The 26,124-nt window shown below is 41.9% G+C and overlaps 1 protein-coding gene across 7 annotated transcripts in view; it reads right to left on the bottom strand.

Annotated features, from left to right (window-relative positions):
- The window catches only part of NCAM1 (neural cell adhesion molecule 1), a 311,329-nt gene extending 298,087 nt beyond the window's left edge, over positions 1-13,242 (bottom strand). For 5 of the 7 annotated variants that reach the window (XM_037736643.1, XM_037736645.1, XM_037736646.1 and 2 more), the window contains exon 1: positions 12,714-13,160. In XM_037736643.1, the coding sequence (XP_037592571.1) occupies positions 12,714-12,765 (52 nt within the window). In that variant the 5' untranslated portion in view covers positions 12,766-13,160. Of the gene's footprint in view, positions 1-12,713 lie in introns of all 7 variants that reach the window. The other 2 variants (XM_017523267.2, XM_017523269.2) reach the window with 2 other exon arrangements.
- Positions 13,243-26,124: the final 12,882 nt, after the last annotated feature.

The raw sequence follows: 26,124 nt of genomic DNA, 5'->3' as shown, positions 1-26,124 counted from the left end.
CACAGTTTGAAATGTAGGTTTGATACCAAAGGTCCATGAAGCACCCCAAGCAGTATGCACTGCCTCCAACACCAAAAGTAGATATTAAATTCAGAAAGAAAGATAATTTATAATTATCAACCCAAATCAAAGAGCTCGCATTGGATCTCCATCTTCTTATGCCCGTGATAACAGAACTTTAAGGCTGCTGAAAATACACCTGAAAGTGTACTCTAAGTTCAATTCTCACATAGCAATTGCAGCTTAACTGGTGACTGGAAGCATCTCATGTGAACAGAATGGATGCTCAAATTGAAAATGAATAAAAGAACATTAGAAAAGTAATCAATCACTCATTTGCTGATCTGATAAAAACAACACATCCAATTTGTGACATGCAGAACAAGCTTCAAAAGATTTTGCTATAGATGCGTTTTTTAAAAGGTCTAGAAATAAATGTATGAATACCATGTGCAATGATGTATCTAAAAATAATCAACTCATATGATAAATGAAGTCACTGGGGAAAACCCCTAACTTTATTCATTTCCTCTGGTGTGAAATTGTCCTGTTGTCCTTTGCAAAGGTTGCTCATCAACTCTCCCCTCCCTCTGTCTCTTTTCCATGGTGATGCCCAGGCACCTTCATGATGAAGCCATCACCTGACCTAGCAGCCCTCCTTTTCTTCTTTCTTTGCCAAGTGTCCTGGATATCAGCTCTTCCTCAGTCTTTGACTCTAAGTAAATAACTTGAATTTCACCATTCAACTGAAATCCCTTTGACATCACCACTCTCCGCTGACACAAATCCCAAGTTTCTACTTAATTCTCACCTTCTTTATAATCTTAACCACCCTAGGTACTGCTGCCCTTGTTTTTACTGCACGATTTGTTTGGCAAAGCAGTATGAGCTCGTTATCAAAAACTTAGACAACATAAATAGTGATTTATCTTCTTCCAGTCTTCATTATAGAATGAGTGAAAGAGCTGTTTTTTTTTTTTAACAAGATTGGGATTATACCTATATATATACTGTTTGTTTCCAACTTTTTTCCACTTCACTTTATTATACTTTCCTAACCTAGGCATTCCTACCACTAAGCTCTGGTTCTCTTCATTTGCTCACTATTACCTTCTGAATTATAGGCAAGTTATCATTCTGTGTGCTACATAAATACTGCCACATAAATATTTATGGGTGTGATAAAAACCTCGCAAAGTACTAAACATAACTCATGGTGTTTTTCTCCCCACTGAAATAATATAAAAATTAGACTACTACCATCTTTGAGTCTTGGTCTCTCTAACTGGGCTTCCCCCAGTCACCTCCCAAACATGGAACACACATACTTACCTCATCCACCCTTCCTCTCAGTGGAGCTAAATTCTTCCTTCAAAGTCTCCCTCAACTCTCACCTAACATTGTACGAGTTCTCCAGTGTCTGCATATTCATTTCATTCCCTGAAGCTTATAAATTTAAAGAGCTTTCTCTCTCCCCATCATCTGCCATTTGGGATCTATCAACCATCCTTGCTGGTTGCTTTACTATTTCTAACATCTCAGCTACGCCCCTTTTATCCTTATCCAAAGTCATTACAAGCGTATCTTTCCAAAATTATCTGCTTTAGAAAATATATCACAGTTGGGTTTCTTTAATCTAACAAGCACCTCTGGCAGTACATCCAATTTGATTTTTATACAATTTTTCAGCCAGTTGCTGTCTACTAATAAAATGTACAGCTTAACCACCCCCTGGTTCCCAGGCAATATTTATCCTGACTCTGAAATGTTAAGTGCCTCATTGGCTGTAGAAGCTACCTGGTATTCCCAGTTATCTTTTCATTCCCAATCAGACAGAAAGCTCTGCAAGGTCAAGGTACCATAATTTAGGGCACAATGGTGTGTATCTTCAGTTCCAGCTACGGCTGAGGCAGGAGCCCAGGAGTTTGAGGCCAGCCTGGGCAACACAGTGAGATACCATTTCCAAAAAAAGGTATAATATTTAGAGTTTGGTTTGTTTTGTTTTTTCACACCCTGTAGTTAACTGACTGCTTAGATGCTCAATACGTAATTTTGCTGTCATTTCTTCCTCCTATCCCTCACAACCCATTCCATTTCTACTCTGTACCTTCTGATGTGCTCCCTCCACTAGACTGTTTCACCCTCTCTTTGATGCTGCATTCTTCCTTCGACAACAGTAGCTTCCAAACTGTTTTGACCTGAGCCAAAAGAATGTTTTCCATCACACCCAAGTTACATATTACACACACTCACAAACACACACACACACACACAGAGAGAGAGAAATTGAAGTACTCAAAGCATGCTTATCCTTATGTAAAACACACTCTTTTCCATTCCACTTCTCTTTTCCTCCTTCTTTCCCTCCTTCCTCCCTTCCTTCTTTCTTTTTCAATGTATATAGAAGTCCATTAAATAGATTTCATCATCCATAGTTTGAAAAATACTGACCTACAAGTTAAGGTATTAGGAGGACCAAACTTTTTCTAAAACCTAACCTGACTCTTAATTTCTCCAGCATATTGGCAGTATCATGATTATTTCATTTCCTCGAGTCTATAACTTTAAAGATCTTTATCCCTCTCAGTTATCTACATTTGGGAGCTGTCATCTACCCTTGGTTGCTTTACTATTTCTAACATCTCAGCTATGCCCCTTTTATCCTTATCCAAAATCATTACAAGTATATCTTTCCAAAATTATCTGCTTTAGAAAATATATCACAGTTAGGTTTTTTTAATCAAAAAAGCACCTCTAGCAGTACACAAAATTTGATTTTTATTTAATTTTTCAACAACGTGTCAACTAATAAAATGTATAGCTGTGAAATATTTTATTTGCAATGCATTTCCCACATATTATCTTATTTTGTTCTTATAGGCAAATGAGGAAGTTACAGGTCAAAGAGTTTACGTAACTGCTATAAATTTACTTGGCTATTTAGTAGCAGAGCAACTTTTGAACCCAAATATTTTGACTCTAAGCCTAATGCTATCCTTTCCCCACATACAAGTGTGCCTGCTAATAATGCAAGATACTTTCATTGGACTTCACTGGCCTCCAAGTCAGCTTTTTTCTTTAATTTCAATTTTATATTTTATTTTTTATTTTTATTATATATATATTTTTTTATTGCATTTCAGGTTTTGGTGTACATGTGAAGAACATGCAAGATTGTTGTATAAGTACATACATGGCAATGTGGTTTGCTGCCTTCCTCCCCATCACCTATATCTGGCATTTCACCCCATGTTATCCCTCCCCAACTCCCCACCCCCCGCTGTCCCTCCCCTAGTTCCCCCCAACAGACCCCAGTGTGTGATTCTCCCCTCCCTGTGTCCATGTGTTCTAATTATTCAACACCCGCCTGTGAGTGAGAATATGCGGTGTTTGATTTTCTGTTCTTGTGTTAGTTTGCTGAGAATGATGGTTTCCAGGTTCATCCATGTCCCTACAAAGGACACCAACTCATCGCTTTTTATGGCTGCATAGTATTCCATGGTGTATATGGGCCACATTTTCCCTATCCAGTCTATCATTGATGGGTCCAAGTCAGCTTTAACTGGCTTCCCTTCTCCTAGCATCATCCAGTTGATGTTTCACACAGCAATAAAAATCCTTTCGTTGGCCCTTCATTTTGTCCGACCACCATACTGGATGCTATACAAAATCAGAATTCGCTTTGAGTGCTACAATGAACTCTATCAATTTCTTCCTACTTAACTTTCTGCTAATTCCCAGCTAGTCCCAAACACAGAGCCTGGCACAGCACATGTTCAGCTGCTATTGCTGACTATCCTCTTAAACATTATATATTTTTTAAATTTCTCTAACAGCTCCAGCAGCACCCCTCTCCTTTGTCTGACATTTAAGATTCAAATATGGGTTTGCCCCAAGATCCAGCCTTGAACTGCTCTTCAGTAGCAATTCTTTGGCCGGATCCATCTCATCCTATAGGAAACAGGCCCTCTTTCCCTACTTATTTTCATATCTGTAGAGGTCCAGATCAAGTTCTAGCTTTTTCTGTTTGCTTGATTTGAGACTGAGTTTAGCTCTTGTTGCTCAGGCTGAAGTGCAATTGGCACCATCTCGGCTCAACACAGTCTCTGTCTTCCAGGTTCAAGCGATTCTCCTACCTCAGCCTCCCAAGTAGCTGGGATTACAGATATGCACCACCATGCCTGGCTGATTTTTTGTATTTTTAGTAGAGATGGGGTTTCTCCATGTTGGTCAGGCTGGTCTCAAACTCCTGACCTCAGGTGATCCACCCGCCTCGGACTCCCAAAGCGCTGGGATTACAGGCGTGAGCCATTGCACCAAGCCAAATTCTAGCTTTTCTATACTTTTTTTTTTTTTTCCCCTCAGACATTAAAACCAATCAACATGATTTTCGCCTCTCAGTTTTCCCAGCTACTACCTGTCTGCCTCATTAGGGCACTTATTCATATAACATGTTTCATGGTTTCTTTGCAGTTTGAACTAAGTAAAAGTTTTTCCTCCCCAATCACCTCAAAGTTTCTGTAGGGTTGGTATAGTAACCTTAAATTTATTTTGTTTTTCCTCTCAGCCTCTAGCACAGAACTTTGCACATCATATTTAAAGTCCTACACACCTCTTTTTACACAAACATTTCAAATAAAACCTCTGCCCACGGGAAGCTTTTTTAAAGCACATAATGAGTACATACTTTATATCTGCTCTACATATGTGGTTTTATTTCAGCTCACCAAGACCCATAAGGGAGGTGTCATTAAGCCCATTTTACAGTTGGAGAAACAGGCTCCTAACGACAGCAACTTGCAGAATGGCAGAAGAGTTCCTTCAGACCACAGCTCTGAATACTGCCCCTCCACCACATCACTCCCCACTCATTCTGGTCAGATTCAGTCCAGAAGCCACAGGAACTCCTGTTTGTTGGCACATGTTCATTTACTATATGTATTCAAATTGTCCTTGCTTTAGAAAAGGATAAAATGCAGCCAATGAATGCAAGTTACGGTCCTAGCTCCACCTGCTTAAGTCGCTTAACCTTTCTCAGTCTCAGTTTCCATTTAAAGACTTACAATCTGGACTTGCAGAATTCTTTTTCCTCCATATCTCTGGCTACTCCTTCCCACTACTCTTACACTGTTGCCCATGTACAACCAGATTCATGTCTCAACCACTGCTCAGGGTGTCTGCTCTACCCAAATCACCCCTTCTTTCTGCTCTATCCAATGAAAGCAACTCTTCCCCAAGCCCAGCTCAAGGGAGTCCCAGTCAGAATTAATTGCTTCCTTCCTTGTGGTCCAACAGCGTACACACTCTATTTATAAGTATAGTATGTCTCTCTCCCTCCTTCCAGGTGGTAAGCTCTAAAGGCAGACACATATTTTCCTGGACTTTATAACGTGAAACCCCACACAATTCCTGAAGCTATCTGACCTTCTCCAGACTTCACGAAGCTTTGTTGAATTAAGGAATTCAGGAATGTTTGTTGTAATTCAACGTTTGTTGAATTACGCAGTCAATCAATCATGCCCTAAAATGAGAATACCATCTGTTCTTCTTACTTCACAGTTGTTTAAATGTTACATCCTCACCTCCCCAACCACCTAATCCCCCTTGATAATCTCTCATCCTGGGTTTTTCTTATATTTTTATCTGAATATATAATTATAAACGTGTGTGTTACTTTTTAACGTCTATATTTCTCTGTACTACTAGACTGGAAACTCCATGAAAACAGGGATGATGTATATTTAGTTTGCCACTGTATTCCCACCACCCAGCACAGAGTATGTACTCAATAAATATTTACTAAATAATTAGTGTGAAGATTAAATGCATATCAAAGTGTTTTGTAAACCATAACATGATGATTAAGATATAATTATTGGTATTATATATCCAGTTTGTCTCCTTTTAGTTAGCTAAAACAAAATCTTCAGTCTCCTCTCCAATATCATATGCCTTTAGTTGGCAAAACTACTTCTTGCCCTGCCAATCGGGCACTTATGTCTCACTCATTTGAATAATAATAGCAATTGCTTTATTTTCTTCTAGTTAGTAATTTAGAAGAACATCAGCAGTGAGAAATATCAAATCAGCTCAGATCTTACTTAAGATTTTCTGTCAAATAAAAGTGAAATACTTATTTCTAAAAATGACTGTGACTTCAATGCATGATCCTAATCTTCAAAGCACTACATAAACAATCTCTATGAGGTCCACGTTTAATAAACTGGAACAATGAGCTTATATTTCCAAGCAAGTGGGTCCAAGTGGACCAAAGGATAGTTGCTAAAGCAGGGCAGGAAGTTTTCAGGGTTCCTCAATTGCATGGCCTCCTTCCAAGGCTCTGGGGGACCGGGACTTGGCAATGTGTTCTCATGGTCATGTATTCAACTAAATTTTGCAAAAGCAAGAGAGTTTTGTATTTTCCTTAAAGAAGGCCCTCAAAATTGTATACCCCTGAGGCCCCACAAAACCTAGATCTATCCTTGTGCTGATGGTTTTCAACCTTATAATCAGGCCATTTTTCTCTGTAAAGCATTCACAACTAACATGGAATTGCAGGCATATTTAGTAGCCAATTTTTTAAGCCTCGTTCTAATCTCTGAAAGAGGCATCATAATACCTTTCTTTAAATCCTTCTAAAAAAAAGGGCACTACGTCTAAATAATTATTTTTTCTAGATCCATATATATCCGTCTTCCTCATTAATAAACACTGCTTACATGCAGAGAAGTCCTAAGATCTCTAAAATATTTATAACTCTAACAAGTAGGCATTACTAATTCTCCAGTCTCATGGAAGAGGAAACTGAAACTTGGACGAGTTAAATCATTTGTCCAAGATCAGACAGCTAGTAAGGGATATGTCTGGGGTTTCAACCCAGGGTTATCCACCTCTCTTACTCTCTAGTCTCTCCTACTCCCAGGGTTTCCTGACAGCAGGAATTATGTCATCTCACTCCTTATAACTCCCCACAAAGCAGATGATAAAATGCTGGCACTCAATAAATGTATTTAATCAACTATTCAAGAGAATACCTAAGGTAATACAATCTCAAACAGTGTGATATTACTATGAATGTTCTTAAATGATGAGGTAATCAGATACCAAAGGAGGAGATTAATGTGCAACAACAGGCATTTTACACCTTATCTCAGGAATGACGCCAAACAGAAAATGGAAGGTCAGCTGTTACCAGTGTTTGCAGTTACAAATCAAAAAGTCCTCAGAGTACGAAGTGGAATATAGGTTACATAGAAGCCTTTTAAATCATATCAGCCATGCAATCGTTGAATTCAAGAAAGTGTTACATATATATGGAAGAAAAAAGAATGCATAATGGTTTATTACAATCTGTTTTTCAAAAGCGTACATACACAAGATAAACCAAATGGCTTATCCTTTTAGTGCAGTCCTCTTGGAGTCTCCAATTGCTTAGAAGCTAAATTAATACTGCAGTAAAGGAAAAGTGTGCCCACCCAACTGAAAATCCGTTAACTCAGTGGCTGCCTGTAGACATGGTCTGAGAGCGTTTTAAATGTAATGTATTGAAACTGCCTGAAAGGCCGCCATTTGGCACCCAGACCAACATCAAAAGGCAATGCTCCTAATGAGCATCTGCAGCTGAGAGACAGTATTTCAACAACATGAAATGAAAGGGCATAATGGCACCACTGCCAACGCTAAATAATTTACATCCCTTTACATCAGCAAATGGCTTTAAGGTTTGGCACCAAGAGTTAGTAACAAAAGAGACTAGAGGTAACAGGACTATGACCCTCAGATTGACTTCTGTATTCTATTATCCCTACAGTAAGTAGTAAGCCTATCTACTTGTATTGTTAAAAATAGTTTCACTACAATGTCTTCCAATATTAAGACCTCTGGAGCTCACAGAAACCCAATCATTAGGATTCAGAGAGGTCCTTGGTCATTTCCTCCTTCCTAAGGGGCCACCTCTTACAGTATTGCTCAGAGAATCATTGAGTATATTATGAAACGTATAAAATTCTCTTCTTTGGAATTTTACTTAGAATTCTTTCTTTTTAACCAAAGGAATCTTCACCTTAGTGATTTTTACTCAAAGCTCAAACGACCTCATATCATACAGCCACATGATTAATGTTTTCAATTTTGTGTAATTTTTAACCCAGTTTTAAGAGTAGCAAAATGCTCCCTGTAACATGCTGCCACTTCTTTTAAAGTTCCAGACACTCCTTAGTCTATATGTTACAACTGCTAAACTGAAGAATGATCAATTATGAAATTTATATTAAAATATTTATCCTGACATCATAAAACATTTGTGTGCTCAAAAATGCAATGTTGAACCGGTACAGGAGAGCCTTTATAAAACGTCTTTGTCTCTCCCAGTCTACAACTCTTCCCGCAGACAGATGGGGGCAGGTGTGCAGCCCCTTCTCTCCCCTGCCTGCCAATTGGTTTTGCTCTCCATCACAAGCTCAAGATCCTAAGGGAAAGTACAACCCGTTCTTTAGCAACAGGTAGTCAATCACTTATTTTACACCAAGTCAGAAAGGACTGTCTGTAAAATGTCTTTGGAAGTCTGCCAGGAGTATTGAAGCCACTTTCAGTCTGGAGAGCAGCCACAGTTCTTTAACACTAAAGACAAAAATATGGGGAATTTATCAAACTCATACTTAATAGAAGCTTCATCACCTTAAAAAATTAAGTGGTTGCATCAGAAATTCTGGAGTCCATATTTTAAGCAGTGTAAAGTTTACAAAATGCTCTCTATAATTTGAGAAACTGGGTTCTATAGCAAACAAAAACATGTCTAAAGATTAGCTTCTGAGTAACGAAATGGTGCTGTTTATTTTGAAAGGCAATTAAGACATTGTTTCTTGTGACAGAAAAAATACAGATATAGGTTACTTCCATTAAATTACATATTACCTATCTGAGGAATTCAATTAATGATAAATGGATTCCAAACAGAAGCACTGCTCAAAACTTGGAATTTGGGGGTGCTACAGACTAATTGTTCCTTCTTATTGCTGCCTCCAGTAAACAGCCACATCCCTTACAAATAACACACCCACATCATTTTTTTTTTTTTTTTTTTTTTTTTTTCTTGAGATATCTGGTCCCATAAAGCCTGGTAGTAGACATACAGTTATGAAGTCTTTTTTTTTTTTTTTTTTTTAGTTTTCATGTGGGATTTTTTTCTTTGCAATTGCTATCTTAATTCTTGAACTATCAAGCTCAAGAAACCAGTCACCAGTTAAATCAACCCATTCTTAGTTTAACCAATTAGCATAGGAAGACTTAGAGAAACCTCCTTTACTAAACAAGAATATGTCCTGCTATTTTCTGCTATTCCAATATTTTTAAAAATCCTCTATTAAGGTATCTGGAAAGAAATTATCAGGTTCAATAATTTAGGGAAGGAGGATGGAGCTTCATAAAGAATTAACTTAAGAGAACAATGCAAGGCTTATGAAAACTTAGCCAGGTTAGCAGATCTTTAAGACCTTTGTAGAGGGAATAGTAACCAGAAACTTATATAAATCACAGCCCACACGCCCACAATGTCTGGATTATATTCCCTGTTTTTAACAACTCTGTTGGATTTTAAACAGATTATCGGTTATTAATATTTTTAAATATGCTAATATTTATTGAAAGAAGATAATCTTTCTGGGGTTTGACTAGATTTATGAAAGGTTTTCCATTCTTATATAGCCTTTATTACATTCAGTGAAATTTTGTTCAAAAAGACACATTCTCAATCTTAAAATGAAAATCAACGAAAATATATGGCTCACTATAATTGTGCTCACATTAAACTTTGCCGAAGCACACTTTAATTTGCTTAGTGAGAGATATTATATGTACTTGATTTCAATGTTAGCTTTTGTAAAGTACCTTTTTGTTCTTAACCAGTGGTATCTTGTTAGAAACACAGTCCTATCCATTCCTTGACTCTTTCAAGTTTAATTGGCAGAAGGCTGTAAAATTATCAAGCAAACATGTGACTTAACCATCCCAGATAGTTCAGGCAAACATTTCTAAAAAACACCCAGAATTTCTGCTAGAGTAGACTCAAATTTACTATGCGATTGCACAACTTTTCATTGTATTCCTAAAGAGCAGAGGACATCAAAAGGGGAGAGGGGCAGCAGATCGGACTCATTTGATGTATTAAGGTCAGCTTGCCTTTTATGTAAATTTTCATATGCACCGAGCAGGGCATACAAACTCAGTTGCCATTGCCCTGGACATGCTACAACATTTGAGTTCAAACAAACAAACAAAGACCCACAGATATATATACATATTTATATATACTTTGTGCTATATTTTCATTTTCTGACCCTTCGACTTGAATTCTTTGACTTTTAAAAAAACTATGGTAGAAACGACATTTTAATGGGAAATTATTTCTCTTTGGAAAACCATTCAACTTCTTTCTTTTGTTAAGCAACCTTATATGTGCTTCACGTTCTACCTTCTTCCCATCCTCAAGGTACCGGGCCAGGAAGGAGGTCGCTTTCATTGCAGGGAACACTGGTCAGAATGCCTCCCCTGCCTGGGTATCCACGAACATCCCAATGGGAAATCCTGGGCCTGCAACTTCCACGGGATCCAAACACGGATGACTGTACCTATCACGATGATGGAAAGGACCTCCTGGCGATCCCCCAAAAGGCCCACCAAAGATCCGGGCTCCACTGTCACGCTCCCACCCGGGGGCGAGGAGATCTCAAAAACACCCCCATATGCCCGCACCATGCTGACAAGTCGCGCCGCGGGACCCACAGGCACTGCGGGAAGGGGCATGCCGGGGATGGCCCCCGCCCAGGTGGCGGCTGAGACCCAGCGCCAGGCGGACTAGGCTTGGTCCCCACCCCTCCGGGCCCCGCCCCGCCCCGCCGCCGGTAGCGCCCCCGGCCAGAGGCCTGCCGGTCAGCGCACGCGCGTCGGTGTGCCTGCCAGGGTGCCCTCCCCGGCGACCACGCGCTCAGGCCCGGACTCCGCGGCGCTAGAGTGAGCGCGGGCGGGGGCGGTGGGATGCTCAAGTCGGCGTGAAAGAGGCGAGAGTGGGCGAGCACGGGCGGCCGGACCAGGAGCACTCCTGGTGACCACCTAGTCTCCATTTTATTTCATTGGAAACTGCCGGGCAGGCGGGGAACCGGCCGCAGGGCGGGGTTTCTCCCGGGGGTGGGTGAGCGAGACCGTTAGGCTGGAGCACCAGGAGACAGTCTTGCCAGCTCCGGGCCGCCACCCGCGCCGCAATAAAAGCCTCTCGCGGCTTCCCGCCCAGCCAGCCTCGCGCTGATTGGTCGCCATGGGAGGAACCCGAGTTGGCTGGAGGCGGCGGCCTAGCGCTGCTCCTGTGCGGCCCTCGGAGGGGGCGCACTGGGTGCTCCCCGGCCCGCCCCGCGCGCTCCCCAACCCGGGCTCCGCCGTCTAGGGCAGGTACCACAGCACCTGGCAGCGGCGACCGCGACACACAGCCCCTCCGCCCGGCTTTCCTCGGGCGCTTCCTAGCACACGCCCCTTGCCCAGAATGTCCGCCCAACCCACCCAGCTCTCTGCAGCCCCTGCTTTTCTTCCTCCCCTCCCGTCCATCAGCGCCCAAGCGCAAATCCTTGGGTGGAGGTGGGGAGATGACAGCTGGAGGGGAGGGTGGGCACGCACAGAAGAATTTTCCAGGGAGGCCGGGATGGAAATAGCCAAAATGAAATGCACCTCCCTCCTCGCTACCGAGGTTGTCTGGGCGGCGGCGCAGCCCCCGCCACCAGCGGCAGCATCACTACTGTCTTCCTCCCAGCTCCCTATTGTTCACACTTTGCCAGGATCGGGAACCTCGCCCAAAGAAAGGAGACAGGGCGAGGTGTTTCGGGCGGCTACCTGCCATTCTTCTCCCGCCCCGTGCAACACTGGGCACACGGCGCGTGTAAAGGCACACGCGCGCACACACGCGCACACACACCAGGCAGCTCGGATCACGCCCTCCTCGCCCTCCGCCCCTCCGCACTTCCTCCTGTCAAAACGCCACGCTCGACCCTCCCATCCTTCAGTGCTCGCGGCCGAGGGTAGGCTTTGCAACTAACCAGCAATTTGGCAAATGAAAAACTAACGTCATACCGACTGGGGTGCCACAACGGCCACGCAGCCCTGCGATTCTGCCCATTTCGCCCCATTTTGCAAACCGTTATTCTGCCGGGGCGGGGGAGGCAAAGCAGGGAACCCGACTTTATTAGACCCGGGGAAATAACGATCTGGGGAGGCTGCCCTAGCCTTATTGTTCACTCTTCCCGAAGCCGGGGCTGACAAGCCCCTTCCCCCTCGGAATCCGAGCCCGAGCGGCGGCACCACCCGAGCCGCGACGTCCCCCGCCCCGCCGCCCGCCTTCAGGGAAGGAGCGCTGCCCATCACCAGCACGGCCGCCGGGTCCCCAGGAACCGGCCGGCTCTGCTCCCACCGCCGCGGGCGCACAAAGTGGGAAGGGCGGACGCGCTGGAGGGGCGCCGGGCGCTGGCGGCGCGGGGAGCGCAGCGCAGCCCGGGAGGGCGCGGGGTTCGGCTGGACAGCAAGGGCGACGCGCTGCTTTCACAGCTCAACAAAAATGACCAGCCTTAGCAGTCCACGTAAAACCACCCAAAATAATAGCGTTCCTCTGGGGAGGAATAGGAAGATGGGGTAATTAGCAAACCAGATTGAGAATTAAAAAAAAAAAATAAATGTACCTGCAGTTCCCAGGAAAAACAAAGTCCAGATGAGATCTTTAGTTTGCAGCATTGTAATCTGCTGGCTGGGAGGGATGTTCTTGCCGCGGTAAATTCTGTGTCCCCCCCTTGCAGCGAGTGTGGACGGCGGCAGAGCGACAGACCTAGGGGCAGACAATTGCCAGGCTGAGTATGATTATTTTTGCAGAATTGTTTCCTGCCAGCGGCAGCCGAGCTGCGTTCACGCGCTGATCGGAGAATGAGTGACAGTCCCAGCCTCAGCACACTCGCAACTCGGAGATCCTTGCGCTGGCCCGGGTTCGCTTTGATGGAACTGGGGATGGGAGCGGGGAGCGGGGGGCGGGGGTGAGAACCTCACTGTGTCCTTCCACCACGCCGGCCACAAATAGTGCCGAACATCAAGGAGGTAAGAGAGACAGGGGAGGCAGATGCGGCCGCTTGCAAAACGCGGCCTGGAATTTCTGGGGAGCCGGGCTCTTTCACACGCAGTCTCCCAGGGAGAGCTGGGATTTCTTCTTTTCACACTTCTCCCCTACGCCTTCGCAGGCGCTCCTGCCACCCAGCCTTCCTTAATCAGGAGTTTGCATATTTTGATAACTAGTAAATAATAAAAGCAAAATTTTAGGTTTGGTTAGGTATTTAAAGTTTTCAAATTCTGTTTCCATTTAAGATCCTTGCAACACAAGGATAGCCCAGGACTTAATAATTAAGTGCAGGAAATTAGAACTTTGGAGAGGGTTGGGGGTTGCCGTTTCTGAGTGTTGTTTTGGTATTGTTTGTTTGTTTTATCCTGACTGTGAAGTTTGCTCTCCCACAGAGAAGCAACCTACAACACCTTCAGCAGATCTCCTGGGAAGGAGGTGGGAAGAGACTTAAGTTAGAAGAAAACGCAGATGTTTGGAAGGGATTTCCAGAAATAACCCGAAGAAAATGTTTTACTGTGTATAAATGCTGAAATCTGTGTTCTCTTTCTTAAAATCGCCAAGGCTTTTATATAGGCATTATGATATAGACGTAACATTAAATAATATTTTCTTACATGGGGACGTGACCTTAATTCTTAAAGATAATATAGAATATTACTGAGGTACCAACACAATAGGCTTTAATTAATCTTCCAGCTGTGTTTTCAAAAATAAGGGGAGGAGAGATTCATTCATGTCGCAGCACTTGAAGGCTTGGGTGTGTAAGGAACTAATGTGAGGAACGTGTTCTAGATGTCAGATTAGCCTATTAGCTGAGAACACTGAAACCCTCTAACCTGGAAGAAGGCTGCTTAAGTTCAAAGCACTAAGGCACTAACGTTACCAGGTACTCCCAAAGGTCGGCCTCCCCACTACGGTAGCACTTTTTTTCTTTTTTCGAGACGAAGCCTCGCTCAGTTGCCCAGGTTGGGGTGCAGTGGCGGGATCTCGGCTCACTGCAACCTGGCTTACTGCAAACTCCGCCTGGCGGGTTCAAGCGATTCTCCTGCCTCAGCCTCCTGAGTAGCTGGGCTTACAGGCGCGCGACACCACGTCCAGCTAATTTTTGTATTTTTAGTAGAGACGAGGTTTCACCATGTGGGCAAGACTGGTCTCGAACTTCTGACCTTGTGATCCTCCCACCTCGGCTTCCCAAAGCACTGGGACTACCGGCGCGAGCCACCTTGCCCGGCCGCTGTAGCAATTTAAAAGCCCATCCTCTATTGGCAGATCAGCCATTCTCCCTTAATGGACAGACCCCCATCTCCTCCCCACTTTCCCCCTCTGTAATAGACCAAGTGGGCCATACCAGTATAGTGTAATTTGCGGGGACCCTGAAAAGTATTTCTTCCCCCAAGTAAATCTTTTACAACGTTTATTTCTTTGGGATATTTCTCTTATACCAAGTATAAACAATTCAAAAATACAGAAAAGTAGAAAGAACTAAAAATAACCCCAATTCCCACAGATTCCAGAGATATCCATAGATTTTGTCTTCTGTATGTGCATATGATTTTTATAATTGACATATTATAGTAGCAATTTGGATCCTGCTGATTTTTCCTAACATCAGTATAAGCATTTATTCCTCTGGATCATTAAAAAGCCTTTCTGGATATTTTTATAGCTATGTAATATTTCTTCATCAGGATGATTTTGCAATGGTTTCCCCATTGTTGGATATTTAGATTGTTTGTTGAGTTTGATAATATAAATAATACTTTTTTGAACATCTTTCAACAAATATTTGTGGAGCAACTGCTGGGTTTAGCCCTGTGCTGGATGCAGTGAACTATATACATCTTATTTTTTTAGTGGTTGCTGTATTTTAGTGTCTTTGACTTCAGACTTCTGCTTCTGCTAACATCTAAAAATCACCACATAAAATATTACAGATTTATGTGGATGAATATATCAGACTCCTTAAAAAAAGAGGTTTTGATAGTGAAGAAAGATAAAGAGAACAGGCAGGAGGTAGAGGGGGGAGAGTAAAGTTTGGGGCATCCAAAATAAAAATTTTTTTCAATTTTGCCACTAAGAGTGAGAGACACATCCTTCCCTGTAAACTACTATCCTTATAGTCCGTGTCAGTAGAATTAAAAGATTCCTTGCTATTTTTCTCCCCAAATGTCCCTACTTTTAGCTTTTCAATGTAGACAAGTGTGGAAATCCAATCTCACTTCAGCATGACTGAATTTCTTTTTATTTCCCTCTCTCTCTCCAGCCCCTCCCTACCCCACTTGGTTGTTGATCTCTGTTGTAATGACTCATTCTAGAATTCTGCCCCAGTCGTTCCAGTCCACACTCTGAGTATCTCTCCCAAGTTCTTTCAACAGGATGTGTCACTTGTCTCCAATTCTTTGGATCTACACTTGTCAATGCCTACATCTGTGAGCTCTGTGTTGTGTTTCAGTCCCTCCCTGATCCTCATTTTAAAATGGGACAAAACTGTGGCCCTCACTAGACCTCTCTCCCCAGAGAGAGGCCCAGACTGTCAGGCACACGTTAATGAGCATCTACCAAGTGAACATCTATGGGATTGAAGCAGAGGAAGGAGACTCCAGACTGTGCTTTAGAGAGAAAGCTCTGTTAGGAAGCAGAGAATGGTCTAAGCCATGGAAAGGAGACCAGCTAGGAGGCCATGATAGCTCTGGATCGGGTGGCAGGGCCTAATTAGGGGAGCGTCAGTGGGAAAGGAAGCAAAAAGAAGCCCAGATTTGCAACGGCATTCCAAGATAAGAACAGCTGGAATTGGAACTTTGTTAAGATGGAAGTATGAGGCAGAGGAAGAAATCCAAGTTTCTTTCATTCATTCAACAAATATTTATGAGTCTCAGCTAAGTGCCTGGCATTGCTCTAGACACTGGGGACATAGCTGTGGACAAAGTAGAGTCTTTGCCCACACCCTTCTTATTGGAGAAGATGGAGAATAAATCATTAAACATCTAGTAGTGTACAGATGGTGATAAGTGTTAAGGAAAGCAATAAAGAGAGATAAGGGACAGGGGAGTTCTGAAGTGAAGAGGGATTATTATTTTGCATAAGGGAGCTATATGGGTGTATTTGACAGAGATCTCGAGAAAGTGACAACTGCTAAGCATCCAGTGTGGGCAATTGAACAGTTGCTGGCAACATTGACTGGGAGCAGAAGAAAAGGGGCAGATTCAGACCAGATGATAAGCAAAGGAGCAATGTCATCTCTACGCATAAGTCTGAGATGTTTCAGGGACTTCCAAGTGGAAATGTGTAGAAGACAGACAGAGAGAGGGCCCAGAGAACATCAGTGTTTAAGGTACAGGTAGAAGGACTTACCAATGAAATGTTGAAAAACAGACAGCTAGAAAGAAAATTGAAACATGACAATGTCACAAAACCTAAAGAAGAAAGCTTTGAGGTCTTGAAAAAAGAAGATTTAAAAGAATTTCCTGGATTTGACCATTGGAAAGCCCTTAGTGGCTCCTGGGGGAATAGTATTCACGGAATGGTAGGGAAGGGAGACATCGTGGTCCCAGAAATGAAAGGAAGGGGAGGAGAGAGAAGCCTGGGGTGTGGACCACCTTCTCCAGCAGTGTGATGTTGAAAGAGCAGTGGGATAATGACAGGAAGGCAAGTTTGTGCGAGAAGGAGGCTTAAAAGAGGGTTTTCTTTTCTGCTCTTTTAATATGAAGACTTTATTATCAGGTTATATAGTAAATTAAATTGATGTTAACTCTTGCCCAGCACACCAAGACCTTATGCACTAACTTGACTTAGACAACTCAAAAAATGAACTTGGGAGAAAGTGCCCTCATTCAGGGTTTCTTTGCTGTTGTTATTGACAATGGGGACCCCAGGTGTGATACTAGGACTCATAGATACCCTAAGAACTTTATTTCACTATTGATACAGGCAAAATGAAGTCTGGGAAGCACAGCATCTTAAGACCAACACGAGAGACAATGATCTGAGGCTAAGAGAGGTTGAAAATCTTTTGCCCATTTTTTTTACCGGGTTGTTTGTTCTGTTATTGTTAAGTCGTAGGAATTCTTCATATGTGGTAGATACCAATCTCTCATCATATATGTGATTTGAAATATTTTTGTATTCCATGGATTGCCTTTTCACTCTGTTTATAGTGGTTTTTTTCCCCATATGGCAACGTTTTTAATTTTGAGAAAGTCCAACTTATCTGTTTTTTCTCTTTGGTTTATTCAAAGAGCTGAGCATGAGCCAGGAAAGTGTAAAGACCAGGGGGTAAACTTGAGCTCACAGAGCTAAAGAGTGAAAGTCTCTTGGGAGCCCTCCCAGCTCACTCTTAGCTTCTCATCTTCCAAATCTGGTTGACACCAGAAATTACTTATAAACTCTAATGCATGGCAGGTCTGGGGCAACTGATGTGCTTCCTCCCTGCTCAACGCTAGCTCAGGTACTGGTTAAGGACTAGTGGGCACTCATCAGTCAATCCAGCTCAATGGTGCTGGGGTCTCCCAAACGCGGGGGAGATGAGACAGAGGTTGACATGGAACCAGTGCTCCTTTGTGCTGGTTGTACGCTGTACAGCTTCAAGGGGTATTTTTTAAATCCCCCTAATCATATATTTATACAGTTGTTATGATGATTTCTTCTGGCATCAATGGAAGTAAAGCATCAAGGAAGAGGTGCTGTTTTCATTTTTTTTTTCTTTATTGTGCAGAAAGTTTATTAGGAATGACTTTCAGGATCAACATCTGTGTGGGAAGGGAAATAAACAGGTTACTAATAAAGAGGAGGAAATTGGGCCTCAGTGTAGGCACCACAAAGCCTCAGCCCCTTGAGAACTCTGAAAGTAGTTGTTATATCCTCACATTGACTGATCATCTGATTCAGACCACCCCAAGAATGCAATCTGGCTTTGGAAGAGGTGGCTTTTTTCAGCTGAAGGAGGGGATCCCAGCATCTGGAGTAAGCCCCCCAGTCCTGAAGGGGAACTCCGAACAGCTTAGCATAGTACCCACTACATGATTTTAGCTATACTTCAAAAGAGCAAATGTGGTTTAGTCTTGCTTTGGCTATGTGGGCTCCTTTTTGGTTCCGTGTGACTTTTAGGATTTTTTTTTTTCTAGTTCTGTGAAGAATGATGGTGGTATTTTGATGGGAATTGCATTGAATTTGTAGATTGCTTTTGGCAGTATGATCATTTTTACAATATTGATTCTACCCATTCATGAGCATGGGATGTGTTTCCATTTGTTTGTGTCATCTATGATTTTCAGCAGCATTTGGTAGTTTTCCTTGTAGAGGTCTTTCATTTCCTTGGTTAGATATATTCCTAAGTAGCTTTTTGTGGGGAGCTATTGTAAAAGGAGTTGAGATTTTGATTTGATTCTCGGCTTGGTTGCTGGTGGTGTATAGGAGAGCTACTGATTTGTTTGCATTAATTTTGTATCTGGAAACGTTGCTGAATTCTTTTATCAGAGGAGTCTTTAGGGTTTTCTAAGTAGACAATCATATCATTAGCTTTTATTCTTTTCTTTTTTTTATTGTGGGAAAATATAAAACACACATGACATAAAATTCACCATTTTAATATGTACAGTTCTGTGGCATCAATATTTACATTGTTGTACAACCATCACTACCATTCATCTTCAGAGCTTTTTCATCTTCCCCAACTGAAACTCTGTACACATGAAACACTAATTCTCAATTCCCTCCTCCTGCTCAGCCCCTAGCAGCCACCATTCCACTTTCTGTCTCTGTCAACCTGACTACTAGATACCTGGTATAAGGAGAATCATACAGTATTTATCCTTCCGTGAGTGGCTACTTTCACTTAACATAATGTTTTCATAGTTCATCCATGTTGTAACATATGTAATAATTTATTTCCTTTTTGAAGCTAAATAATATTTCATTGTATGTATGTACCATGTTTTCTTTATCCATTTTCTTCTATTGATAGTGACTTGGATTGCACCCACCTTTTGGCTATTGTGAATAATGTTGCTATGAACATGGATATACAAATATCTGTATGAATCTCTGCTTTCACTTCTTTTTGGTATATATCCAGAAGGAGAATTTCTGGATTATACAGAAGTAGAATTTCTGGATCATATGGTAACTACATTTAATTTTTTGAGGAATTTCCATGCCATTTTCCACAGGGACTGCACATCATCTTACATTTCCACTTGCATTGTATTCTTGCTAACACTTGTATTTTCTTTGTCTGCTTTTCTTCCTTTTTTTTTCTGATAGTAGTCATCCTAGTGTAAAGTGGTAATTTATTATAGTTTTGACTTACATTTTCCTAATGTCTAATGATATTAAATATCTTTCATGTGCTATGTCTTCTTTGAAGAAATATCTTTTCAAGTCTATTGCCCATTTTTAAATTGGGTTGTTTGTTCTGTTGTTGTTAAGTGTAAGAATATTTATATATGATGTATACCAATCTCTCATAAGATTTATGATTCCCATTTGATAGGTTGCCTTTTCACTCTGTTTATAGTGTTTTTTCCCCAATAGAAACATTTAAATTTTGAAAAAGTCTAACTTATCTGTGTTTTCTTTTGTTGCCTATGCTTTTGTTGCTATATCCAAGAAATCATTGCAAAATGTATGTCTTGCAGCTATTCCCCTATGTTTTCCTCCAAGGGTTTTATAGTTTTAGTTCTTATATTTTGATCTATTTTGAGTTAATGTTTGTTTGTGGTATAAGGTAAGGATCCAAATTTATTTATTTATCTACATGCATGTGGATATCCAGTTTTCCCAACATCATTTGTAGAAAAGGCTATCCTTTTCTCATTTAATAGTTTTGGCACCCTTGTCAAAAATTATTTGACCCCATATGCAAAGGTTTATTCCCAAACTCTCTATTTTATTCTATTGGTCTGTATATCTGTCTTTATACCAGTACCACACTGTTTTGACTACTGCGTCTTTGTAGTAAGCTTTGAAATCAGGAAGTGTGAGCCTTCCAACTTCATTCTTCAAGATTGTTTTGGCTATTCAGAGTCTCTTAAGCCTCTATATGAATGTTAGGGTGGACTTTTCTATTTTTATATAAACTATCATTGAGATAGAAAGTGAGGGGTCCTGTTTTCTAATCTGTCAGAGTTGTTATTTGGACTAGTGTTAGAACCATGCTGACATCTCAGAAATGAGTATATTTAGACATGTCACTCCAGAGCTATGGGAGAGTAAGTCACAAAGAGCTGTCACAGATTAACCATTTGGGCAGTCTATTCACTTCAATGTGAATGTAGAGGGATGAGGCAGGATCAAATCACAAGAATAAGGCCATGGAGTGTGCACATCTTTGGGAAGTTAAAGTGAACTAGCAAAGGAGAAATAGTTATAAATGTTTCCTGGGCTCTGAGCTGAATTCAAACTCCAGGATGCCTAACTCCCTTTTTTGTCCCTGAAGAAGGAAACAAACAAACAAAACCCTCTGAAACCCATCACTTAACAGACGAGAAAGGAGCTGAGGTCTCCGTGTCAAGATCTTAAAAATCAGAAAGCATGACTGAACTTATGTTAGAGACAAAATAACTTCCTGCTCCTTCCTGTGTATCCTCCCACACCCCAGTAGCAATGAAGTGATGTGGATGAGTGCTCAGCTCCTGGAGTCTGACAATTTAAGTTTAAATCCTAGCTTCTTCACCTGTAGGCTCTGTGGATTACCTTGATGCCTATAAACCTCATTTTTCTTTTCCATAAAATGGGATTAGTATGACATTAACTCTCAGACTCCTTGTGAACATTAATTATAATAAAGTATGCAGGGGACTTAGTGCAAGCCTGACACTCTTCCATTCAACAAATATATAGTGAACACCTATCACATGCAAATCACTGTTAGTCGGGAATACAAAAAGTGAACAAAAGACACATGTTTACAGACTTGTCAAGAAGATAAATAACTAAACAAAGAGACTAAAAAAATTATAAGTTATAATTAGAGCCATGAAAGAAATGTACAAGATTCCTTGATAAAGTGTGACAGGAGATATCTACTTTAGACCAGGAATGTCTTCCTGGAGGAGATGACATGTAAGTTGCAACCTACAGAATTAGAAATACTCAGCCATAGAAATAGCAAGTAGAGGTGCATTCCAGGAATGTGCAAAGATTCTGAGGGCAGAAAAACCCAGATGGTTCCAGAAACTAATAGAATGCCAGGGTGTCCAGGATAGAAAAAGCAGGAAGAGGAGGGACACAAAATAAGGCAGCAGCTGAGCATATGAGCTACCTTGAAGGCTAAAGTAAGGAGTTTATTTTATTTAAAGTTCAAAGAAAGCCTGTAGAGGATTTTCAGCAGCAGAATGACTGTGTGTGTGTGTGTGTGTGTGTGTGTGTGTGTGTGTGTGTGTGTGTAAAGGCTTTTAGTTTAATAAGTAAAAATTGCTAAGCTTCCAAAAGTTCTTAAATAGGATTTCAGAGGGAGACATGAATTATTTTACATGTTTTAATATGGCATTCCAACTGCTGAGTGGAGAACATTTTGTAGGGAGGCAGGAGTGGGTGTGGAGAGGCCCATCAGAAACCGCTGCAGAAATCCAGGGAAGACATGATGGAAGCTGGGGAGGCGATGGAAGGGACGCAGACAAGAGGAGACAGAATTGACCAAACTTGCAGATGGATGTGAAAAACAGTGAGTAGAAGTCACCATGTAGAAGATGCAGGGGACATTTGCTTGGAAGGTAGGGGAAAGCAAGAGTTCAATTTGAGACAATTTACGTCTACCTTTGAGACATCCAAATGGAGACATAAAGTTGATGGTCAGATGTGAGAGTCTCAAAAAGGAAAAGTCTTAGCAGGAGATATGAATTTCAGAGTCATCAGCATTCACAGTATCTAAACCCATGGTAAAAAAAAAAAGAGACCACCTAGGCAAAAATATGGAAAAAGCAGAAGGCCCAGGCCCTGACTCTGAGAAACATCATATCATGAGTTCAGACAGAGAAAGAACAACAAGCAAAAAGATTAAGATGAGACGCTATTGAGGTAGGAGGCCAACCAGAAAGTAGTGTCTCAGCACCAAGAGAAGTGAGAGTTTTGTAAAGTAGGGAGGTGTCACTCTGGTGAATGCTGCTAAGAGGCCAAGTAAAAGGAGGACAGAGAAGAAAATCCACTGGATGTGGGAACATGAGAGTCATTAGGAATCTTCACAAGAACAAATTCGCACTCTCTGGGATCAAAGTGAGGGCCTAATAGACATTAACTATAACAATAATAGTAATAAGGTCCCAGCTCATTCTTTCTTTGAGCTTGTGTGAGGATAGAAAGACATGTGGGGCCTTATCAGGGGACAGGAGTGCAGCACTGGGCAATTAGCTATTCACAAGTAGAAATTGGTTTTATTTTAAGGAGTAGGCTGGGACTCCATGCCTTCTTATGAATAATTGTCATAGCAGTTGTGGGCAACTGATGTTTTAGAAGATTTGATTACATCAGTACTTGGAGGAAAAGGAAAAATATTTTTGTTTCTCTCCCTGCTATCTTTATTTCTCCAATTTAATCCTGCCTGTCATCTTTAACACTGTTCTTCTGTGCTTTCTGTAGTTGTACTGCTTCCCTTTGTCACACATCAGAATACCATTTGGCATCAGCCCCAGCACCAAGGAAGGGGACTTCATAGGCAGAGCCAATGCTAAATGTGTGTCCCTCTAGGTTTATCGGTATCTGTGCGGCCAGAGAGATGCCCATCCAGGGAGCCCATGAGACCTTTTCTTCTAAGCACAAGCACCCTAGAGAGGGAGAAAAGAGATAAGAAGAGGAGAAAGAAAGATGGCAACCATTCATTATGGATGACCAAGTCATTCATCTCATCTTCCTGCCTCTTCTTTGCTAAAAGAACTGAACTGTTTGCCCAGCCTTGACACAGCCATGGCACAAGATCTCAATCCTTTGACACCATCTTGAAGAAACAGAGTGCCTAGATGATGTTGTTGGCTTTGCAATAGTTACAGAATCCTAAAGAGCTCAGAATTGGAAGTCAACATGGATATAAATGAACCCCCACCTATGCTTTCCAAAGTCTGGCAGACATTTTTATCCTTGCTCCTTTGCTCCTTGGGTGCCAAGATTTCCATAGAGCCTGACAGCTTCCGGACCTCCAAGGAGAGTTCATTCCAGCCACGTGATCTGACAAAGAAACTCCTTGATGCATCAGCAAGGACTGTGGAGTATGGAGTGAGCCAGGCGTGTTCCAGCATGGGAGGCTCCCACGCCAACCACCATCTATCATTGCACAAGCAAAGAAGAAATCAAGAAGAAAGATTCTACTCAGTGAGTCTGGCAGGAGAGAACTGTGACAAACATCAGACCTCTGGCTCCCATTGCCCATCACTGCCTCACCAGTGTTCCATCATAAATATCACTCCAAATATTTGTTGAAAGAATGGGATCAACAAGCAAATCCACAAATAGCTCAAGGTTCCCTTGCTCTGGGGCTTCGGTGCAGGATTCCTTCCCCAGCTCCCATAGCTGCTGTTCAGGCCCTCGTCATCTCTCACATAGACTGCTGCCAAGCCTCCTGACTAAGCTCCCCACCTCCACTCTCCCCTCTTAAAATCCATCTCCCCCACTCCCAGAGCCATCTCTTTCAAAGAATAATTATGAGGAGCTGAATGTGTCATGTCCCTACCTAAAACGCTGTCATGGCTCCCCATTTTCCCCTCGAATGAAGCCCAAGCCCCATGAAGGCCTTCTGAGGGACTGGGCCCCTGCCCTCTCAGTCTCGTCTCTCACTTTTTCATATGTCACATGGTGAATCTCAGTGATAGCAAGCACCAGTACCATCCTGCATGGGCAGACTCCAGCTCTTCTCCAAGCCTCTATAGAGTCATCTCTTCCCTTACCCTTCCCTTTCACCTCTTGCTCCTTATCCTCTTCCCTTGGGTTGGATGCTCTTCCCAGAAGCTTCCAGAATCTCTTGTACTCATCCCTATTGTGGCACCCAGATCACACATTGCAATCTAATTGCCTGTTTCTGGTTCTCTCTCCTCCACTAGCCAATGAAATTCTATAGGACAAAGCCTTTAATTTTAATTGATGTATCACTAGTACCTAGCATGTTGGCTGGCATATAGTAGGTGTTCAGTGCTTATGATGGAATGAATAAATAGTGTCATCAATAAATTCTTTTTAGACCACTTGCCTTGGATATGTTAAAAGCTACTTTTACGCTATTGATATAAGTGGCTTTCTGTCCCCACCCAAATCTCACTTTGAATTGCAATAATCTCCACATGTCAAGGGCAGGACCAGGTGGAGATAATTGAACTCATGAGGGCGGTTTCCCCCATGCTGTTCTTATGATAGTGAGCGAGTTCTCTTGAGATCTGATGGTTTTATAAGGGGCTTCCCCCTTTGCTCGGCACTCATTCTCTCTCCTGCCACCCTGTGAAGAGGTACCTTCTGCCACAATTGTAATTTTCCTGAGGCCTCCTCAGCAATACAGAACTATGAGTCAATTAAACCTCTTTCTTATATAAATTACCCAGTCCCAGGTATGTCCTTATTAGCAGTGTGAGAACAAACTAATACAGTAAATTGGTACCAAAGGAGTGGGGTGCTACTGTAAGGATAGCCAAAAATATGGAAGCACCTTTGGAAGTGGGTAACAGGCAGAGGTTATTTGTTGAAGGTACTGTTCCATGTTGTCCTCACTCAGGGATGCAACCTGAGGAAGGCTTCATGTCCATGATTCCATGATTAGGAAGCAGAAGTAAAAAGAAGAGTGGTGAGTCGAATCACATGTAGGCCCTTAACCTTTCCACCTGGAAGTGGCCACATCCCTTACATTTCCAGTTTCTTGACCAAAACAAGCCATATGAATATTTCTGCCTTTAAGGGGGCAGGGAGGTAAAAATCTATTGTGCCCAGAGGAAGAATCAGAAATATTTAATGAACAGCCTAATAACTACTGCAAGCTTCAAAGCCTACCTTCTTTTCCAATAAATTATATTCACAACCACTGGGGAAGATTAACTACTTTCAAAGGGGCCAGGGGCAGAGATACATAAATCTAGAGAGTGAGGAGCCACTACCAAAGAAAGATCAAAATCAGGAATGAAGATAAGTTATCTTTGAAAAATGCGTGAACATCAGTGAGGAATAGGATCCTTTTTGACAAGATTCAGATTTACCCTCCAAATTTACAAGCACCTATACACACAAGAAGTGAGACATGCTATCACAAGATCTTTTAGGATTTTAATAACTAGGTCTTGGTTCAAGGACCTGTTATACAATAGCTAATTTCTGGCTAAAATTTATATTATGACAAGGTTTCCGAGTATAAAGAAAGAGCCTGCCACCTTTCCTCAGTTCTTTCCTTTGCACTTTCGCTATAAATGAAACTACTGGAGACTGGGATTGATTTCCATTTATTTCTGACATAATATCCTAGTAATTAGCTGTAAATTTAAAAGTGATAAATATGCATAAGAGAGCCAAGCTTGGAAGAGCTGCATAGCTCCACACACAGATAGAGATAAGCCATCCATAGAGCTGCAAAATTATGGAAATCCTTGTCAGAATTCAGGAATCAAGATAAAGCCTCACCCTTTCCTAGGCATAAATGTTGATTCATAGGTGGTCCAAATGAGATCATTATGCACTACATCAGGCAACGTCACATATTGTTCATCTAATAGCACTGTGCTTAGTCACTGAGAATCGTAATTACTCAAAATCAGACATCAAATATCACAGAGGAGCCCTCTTAGGCCCTCCCTACTTTGAAACACACACACACACACCTTTCTGCTCTTCAAGTTAGGAAGAAAATTGTACATTCTGAAACTGCTTATGAGTTTAAATCCCAAGATTGCAAAATGATGCAACTATATGGTAATATGGACTATCACCTGGGGAAGATGGCTAAAGCACCTCTGTCAATGCGCTTGAACTGAGAGGACTCTGTTCAGGGCCACTTTCTTCAAGATGCCAGAGGATAAAGGGGCCTGTTTGCT

This window comes from Cebus imitator, unplaced genomic scaffold (assembly GCF_001604975.1).
Source record: "Cebus imitator isolate Cc_AM_T3 unplaced genomic scaffold, Cebus_imitator-1.0 Scaffold28, whole genome shotgun sequence".
In the NCBI taxonomy this organism is placed as follows: domain Eukaryota; kingdom Metazoa; phylum Chordata; class Mammalia; order Primates; family Cebidae; genus Cebus; species Cebus imitator.
This window is presented reverse-complemented; position numbering and strand designations above follow the sequence as displayed.